This window comes from Triticum aestivum, chromosome 6D (assembly GCF_018294505.1).
Source record: "Triticum aestivum cultivar Chinese Spring chromosome 6D, IWGSC CS RefSeq v2.1, whole genome shotgun sequence".
Classification (NCBI taxonomy): domain Eukaryota; kingdom Viridiplantae; phylum Streptophyta; class Magnoliopsida; order Poales; family Poaceae; genus Triticum; species Triticum aestivum.
Genome location: NC_057811.1, coordinates 118,470,563 through 118,477,508, shown reverse-complemented (window position 1 = coordinate 118,477,508; position 6,946 = coordinate 118,470,563). Strand labels below are relative to the sequence as shown.

At 43.3% G+C, this 6,946-nt stretch overlaps 1 protein-coding gene across 1 annotated transcript; it reads right to left on the bottom strand.

The window, feature by feature from the left end:
• Positions 1 to 3,248: 3,248 nt before the first annotated feature.
• Positions 3,249 to 6,258, bottom strand: LOC543473 (tubulin beta-3 chain-like). The gene is made up of 3 exons (NM_001427994.1): positions 5,786 to 6,258; positions 4,584 to 4,853; positions 3,249 to 4,212 (listed from the first exon to the last, which is right to left on the bottom strand). Exons 1-3 carry the CDS (start codon positions 6,177 to 6,179, stop codon positions 3,539 to 3,541), a joined length of 1,338 nt encoding a protein of 445 aa, NP_001414923.1. The 5' UTR covers positions 6,180 to 6,258; the 3' UTR covers positions 3,249 to 3,538.
• Between the last annotated feature and the right edge of the window lie 688 nt (positions 6,259 to 6,946).

Below are 6,946 nucleotides of genomic sequence, written 5' to 3'. Positions count from 1 at the left end.
GCATCTTTTTTTATTTGGTTTTCTTCAATTTCTATCTTGGTTTTCTTCGGTTTGTTTGTTTCTCATTGTTTCTTTATCTGGTTTTTCTATTTCCGTTCTTTTTGGTTTTTATTGGACTTTCTTCATTTTTATTTGTTTGTGTTATTTTTCATTTTACTTTTTGTTCAACACATGTAAAAAATTTATTCATTACAAATTCAATATTTTTCGTATTCATCTGAAACATTTTTTATATACACAATTAGCATTTTTTGAGAACTTATATTTTATATGTCTATTTTTAATACATTTTTAATACACATTTAACATTACTCAAATACAAAATGAACCTGTTTTAAACAGTCAATGTTTTTAAATACATTCTTTTAATACATGGTCAACATGTTTTGTATACACACTTAACATTTTGAAATGCTTAATTAACATTTTTTAAATACAAGATTAACATTTTTTAATACGTGGTCAGCATTATTTCTCTATACACATTTAACACTTTTTAAATGCTTGATTAACATTTTTCAAATACAAGATAACATTTTTTAATACATGATCAACATTTAAACGCATTCAGATTTTTTAAATACTTGTTTAATAGATTTTAAAATGCTTGATTAACATTTTGCAATTACATGATCAACTTTTTCACCCACATTGTATATTTTTTATATACATTTTTTGGATGCATGGTCAACATTTATTGTATGCACATTTAATATTTTTCAAATGCATGGTTCAAAAATTTCAAAACATTATGTAAAGTGTATACATATATAAAGAATATTATAAAAAGAAATCGAAAACAAAAACAAAAATGTGAAAAAAGTTTATTCGCGTGGTCATTCAGGCGAGGCCTTCCTCCGTCTCGTGTGACGTGAGACATAGTCGCCGAAATCACTAGTTAAGGAGTACTTGTTGCAAAGATCACTCGCACCTCCCCAGGTTGCAACAAGTGGCGCGCTGCATGTCAGCCACTTGTCACAACCTGGAAGTTTTTCCTTTTTTGTAGATTTGTTTATTCAAAATGTTTTATTTCTTTAACCGTGCATTCAAATCTCGTACCGTTTTCATCATTGGATTCCTCGCGTCGAGATCTTCAACACTAGATCCAATGTTGATAGGTTTTGAAGAACTTTTTTCATGTAAAAAACCGGACGAAAAAATCGAACGAGGAGCACGGGTTTTTCCCTTTCCGAAAGAGGCACGCGTGTGCCTCTTGCGAAACCACAACCATACCTCTCGTCGAAGCAAAACCGTGCTCTCACGGAAGGAAAAAATGCATTTTTTTCGTTTCCATGGAGGCACGGCCGTGCCTCTCGTAAAAGCACAACCATGCCTCTCGCGAAAGCGAAACCGTGCCTCTCACAAAAAAAACCAGCAAAACATTTTTTTTGTTCGTTTCCGAGAGGCACGGCCGTGCCTTTCGTGAAAGCACAATCGTGCCTCTCGCGAAGGAAAAAAACAGAAAATGCGTTTTTTTCGTTTCCGAGAGGCACGGCTGACTCTCGCGAAAGTAAAACCGTGCCTCTCGCAGAAGGAAAACAGTGACTCTCACGAAAGGAAAAATAATTGTGTTTTTTCGTGCAAAAAAAATTTTTTTGGTCCAAAAGTTCAGGAAGACTGGTGGAAAACCAGAACGTCGAAAAAAACAAAAAACCATTTAAAAGCCGAAAACGCGTGCGGAAAATAAGAAAAATCAAAATCCAAATGGAGCGTCCAGAGCGCAACACGTGACGGGCGGCTGGAAGCGCGCCAAGTGGCGCAGACCGTTGTGAGGCTTCCGAAGAAGCGCTCGTTAATTAGTTGTTCTCCGTAGTCGCGCCCACGAGACAAAGCAGCTGCCCATTTCTAAGGAACCGCTATTGGGCCTTAAACCGAGTTCAGCTCCAAAAAAAAAAGAATGACTTCCCCTTAAAACATTCTCTTTCATTTACAGATTACAAAAAGGCAGAAACAATACAGAAATTGCTGCAAGAGCTCACATGAATACGAAAATTTCAAAAAACATCATTTTAAGTGTGAAAATTTCTGAAACAATACATTTCTTTTGTGAAGGTTCATGATGGAACATGTTTTTTAGCGCAGTACACACGCAAGCGCTCGTATGTTTTTTAGCACAGTGTAGATGCATACACTCACTTCTACACATAAGTACACCCTACAGCTATGAGCACCTCCGAAAGATTAAGCTGGCATATCATCGTGAGGTTGATGAAGTCACCATATGCGCCTCGTAGTGGATGAAAACGTCCTCTCCCATTGAACGTGCGTCGCCGGAAATCCTGAAATAAAGAAATAAAATGCGGGTACTGGGACTTGAACCCTTGTGGCTGGCAATCCGTTGATGTGAGCCAAACACACAAAAATAAGTCAAACTTTACAAAGTTCGGATTTTTTTAAAAATCTACACGTGCTACATTGTGAAACGGAGGGAGTATATAAAAGTTGCGTGGCTGCACTTGCACCACGAGAAAAACGGGTAAACTTTACAAAGTTCGGATTTTTCAAAAAATCTCCACGTGCTACAAGTGCTTGTTATAGTAATCGTGAAACAAAAGAAATGTTCTATTGCCTTCTAATTGTATGTAAGGCGGGTAAAGGGGTAAACTCTTATGGTTCTAATCCGACAAACCGAACAGGCCCAAAATTCTTGTAAATTACTTTCTCCGTTTCAAAATAGATAACTCAACTTTGTACTAATTTTCTAAAGTTAGTAGAAAGTTAGTATAAAGTTGAGTCATCTATTTTGAAACGGAGGGAATACATTGAACCAAAGAGGGCCCCAAACTAACTAAACTGCTATGACTATTTGGAAAAATCTCCCAAAAGTTCAATGGCTGGGATGAATAGCCAGTGGGGCTGAAACCCTGGGGTTCAATGCCAGAGCAACCCATAGTTTATTTTCACAATATCATTTGGTGTAGCCAAGGGATTTTTTTTAGAGAAAAGGCATACGCCCAACTTTATAAATAAAGCCACCAAGCATAATCCAACCAACATAACCAAACCATCCAACCAGAGAGTTAAACGAGCCGAGGGACTTTTCCAGTGAAACAACATCGGGGTGACAGAAGCGAGGCACATCCAACCGTCTGTAGTAAACCAGTGTACATACTGAGATACTTGGATTGCTCACACAGGATGAAACCCCAAGAACATACAATCAACTAGTGCTCGGAGTATACGACTTCTCTTTTTGAAATGTTGGAGCATATAGCTGCGAAAATTTGCAGCAACAATAGGTCAAATTTCAGAAATCATGAGCCAAAATGCACAGAAAACAGACACAAAATATAGTTGCCAAATTTACGGGTATCAAGCCCACAGTTACGCTAATATCACAGTTCGCATAAAACCACCATCAACATACAAAAAAAAAACAGTTCAAAAAATATCGATTCGCCGAAGCAGCAAAAGCATCTATAAGTGTTACCAACCACCTAAAGATCTATCCGCACCACAAGCACCACCAAATCGACAGCAATAGTAAACACAAGGCATATCTAACAGACAGCAGGATGACCATATGAGGTCAGGTGGCTTAGGCAGCCTCCTCTTCCTCCTCCTCGTCATACTCTTCCTCCTCGTCGGCTGTGGCATCCTGGTACTGCTGGTACTCAGCGACCAGATCGTTCATGTTGCTCTCCGCCTCGGTGAACTCCATCTCATCCATGCCCTCCCCGGTGTACCAGTGCAAGAAAGCCTTCCTCCTGAACATGGCAGTGAACTGCTCGCTCACACGGCGGAACATCTCCTGGATGGAGGTGGAGTTGCCGACAAAGGTGGACGACATTGACAGGCCTGTGGGAGGGATGTCACACACGCTTGACTTCACATTGTTGGGTATCCACTCCACAAAGTATGATGAGTTCTTGTTCTGGACGTTCAGCATCTGCTCGTCAACCTCCTTGGTGCTCATCTTCCCACGGAACATGGCAGAGGCTGTGAGGTAGCGGCCGTGCCGCGGGTCAGCAGCACACATCATGTTCTTTGAGTCCCACATCTGCTGGGTCAACTCAGGAACAGTGAGGGCACGGTACTGCTGAGAACCCCTTGAGGTCAGTGGTGCAAAGCCAACCATGAAGAAATGGAGGCGAGGGAACGGGATCAAGTTGACTGCGAGTTTCCGGAGGTCGGAGTTCAGCTGACCGGGGAAGCGGAGGCAGCAAGTGACACCGCTCATTGTTGCAGATATAAGATGGTTCAGATCACCAACTGAAAAATGAAAGAAAAAAACAGAGTGAGAAGAATGCTTATACAGATGCCAGATAGAAATGAGAGTTAACAACATTTACTAGCGAAAAGAATGCCAATATTCATTTCAGTCTTTTAGATCACCAGATCATGCAGGTAGCACTACTACATGTGAAATCGATAATTCATGCAAGTATCAAAACCACAGTAGAACACAAGTGTCAGCCATATCACCACCGGAAAACAAGAACAACGTTATATAGATGACTGTAGATTAGTATCATGTTGTCTGATTGGTGATAGCTGTAGAGCGGTATGTTGTATTTGTAATTACTGGTGCAAGAATATGGGAACTGAGCACAGAAGACTAATCACAGTACGTTCAAACTTACATGTGGGTGTAGCAAGCTTCAGAGTGCGGAAGCAGATGTCGTAGAGAGCCTCATTGTCAAGCACCATGCACTCATCAGCATTCTCAACAAGTTGGTGTACAGAGAGCGTAGCATTGTAAGGTTCCACCACAGTGTCAGACACCTTCGGTGATGGGAAGACTGAGAATGTCAACATCATCCTATCTGGGTACTCCTCCCTGATCTTGGAGATGAGCAGTGTACCCATACCAGAACCAGTTCCTCCTCCCAGAGAGTGGCAAACTTGAAATCCTGTGGTAGATGAAAAACATAGGTTAATTTGGATCTCATTTCAGTTTACACTAGAATAAACAGGTGACCGGATAACTACAGTAGTGTTATGTTTTGTAATGGTCAGCAATCCACACACATAGAGCAAACTTGAACATAATGAATACATCAAGCAGAATCATAGGCACTGGTGCTTGAGAAATCAACATCAGGCATGCTAATCGACCGATGCTTTGCTACACACACATCACTAAGCAGGCTCACTGGTGCTTGGGAAATCAACATCAAGCATGCTACTCTACTGATGCTTTGATCCACACACATCACTAAGCATGCTCACTGGTGCTTGAGAAATCAGCATCAGACATGCTACTCTACCGATGCTTTGAACCTCTTTTGAGAATTTACTAGCATACTTTACTCAGCAGAGTAGTAGAGAGTGGAAAGCTACTACTTATAAACATAGAATTCACACATAAGTATGCAACCAGATGAATGCACTGGGACCTCATACGTGAAAAACAACTTGAATGCAATGGATCTATCATACAGGTAGAAGGCCGACGGAATGCAGTTGATCTATCATACACGAGGAAACAACAACGGAGCAGACATATATCGAATCCATGCTGCTATTCTGTGATCTCCGCGATTAGATCCACATAAACCATCCAAAACGCCTCTCCTGTCAAGTAGACAAGCATAATGGACAGTGTATCCTGATCGGGTGAGTGCTGGAAGTCAGATCTACAGGTTCGGAACCACGCGAACCACCTCCTGCGCAAAGGGAGCAAACGGCCAGATCTACGAGCGGAGAACCCAGTAATCGTAATAGCATTCTAACAGGTCGCTTTAACACAGAAGAAGGGCAGCAGATCCACACGCCCCAAAATCATTCGAGATCCATTTCGGGAAGAAGGAAAAAGTCCAGATCCAGGCGGAGGAGGGTATACCTTGCAGGCAGTCACAGTTCTCGGCCTCCTTGCGGACGACGTCGAGGACGGAGTCGATGAGCTCGGCGCCCTCGGTGTAGTGGCCCTTGGCCCAGTTGTTGCCGGCGCCGGACTGGCCGAAGACGAAGTTGTCGGGGCGGAAGATCTGGCCGTAGGGCCCCGAGCGGAGGGAGTCCATGGTCCCCGGCTCGAGGTCCATGAGGACGGCGCGGGGCACGAAGCGGCCGCCGCTGGCCTCGTTGTAGTAGACGTTGATGCGCTCGAGCTGGAGGTCGGAGTCGCCGGCGTACTTGCCGGTCTGGTCGATGCCGTGCTCGTCGCAGATCACCTCCCAGAACTTGGCCCCGATCTGGTTGCCGCACTGGCCGCCCTGGATGTGGAGGATTTCCCTCATGGCGGCGACGGGGGAGGGGTAGGGTTCCGGCGAGGTTTTGGAGGGGAGGAGGAAGGGGGAGGGGGAGTGGAGGCGCGGATCTGTGGGGAGTGGGGGGCGTGGGTGAGCGGAGTTTTATTTGGGAAGGCGTGGGCGGAGGGGAGCGTGCGGGGCCGGTTACCGGGTTCGAAATTTGAAATCGCTTCGAGGGGTGGTGGTGATTTGCGGTTGTGCGGCGGCGTTTCGGGGCCAGTCAGGTCGGCGGTTTACCGGGTGACCGGGTGGGCGTGCAGTGTGGTCTGCCACGTTCGTTTGCATTTTACTCTGCGGACGAGACAGGAGACAAAGGATGGGATTTACTGCCAAAATGTGATTATCTCACGGTTGCCATCATCTTTGTTTTCTTTATTTCCTACTCCCTCCGTCCCATAATATAAGTACTTTTTTAACTTGTGATTTATCTGCCCATGTTAAATATTTGTCAAATCCTGCATGTGATTGTGTAAATAAATGCTTGTAAGTAAATCAAGGTGGTATTGGTGCAAAAAGTAAGTAAATTAAGGTGTTTGATTGGCGTATGGAAAATGTGCAAAAAATGGGGTGTGATGGGACAAAAAAATCATTGAAAGGACGTGGTGGTAGGGGTAGAACCGGATGACGAAGCGTTCTGCTGACAAGAAAAAAAAAACACTGCTTGTTTAATCTTTGTTTCCTACTTGTTGTATGAAGATTTCATTTTTTTGGCAAATAAAAAATTTGACATCAATGTTGCGGCGTTACAACCCCCC

Excerpts from the sequence above, each read along its gene's own strand:
- LOC543473 (NM_001427994.1), bottom strand. The coding sequence starts at position 6,179 with ATGAGGGAAATCCTCCACATCCAGGGCGGCCAGTGCGGCAACCAGATC. Across the intron at positions 4,854-5,785 it reads GAACTGTGACTGCCTGCAAG|GATTTCAAGTTTGCCACTCT; the intron begins GTATACCCTCCT and ends CATCTACCACAG. Across the intron at positions 4,213-4,583 it reads GAAGCTTGCTACACCCACAT|TTGGTGATCTGAACCATCTT; the intron begins GTAAGTTTGAAC and ends TTCATTTTTCAG.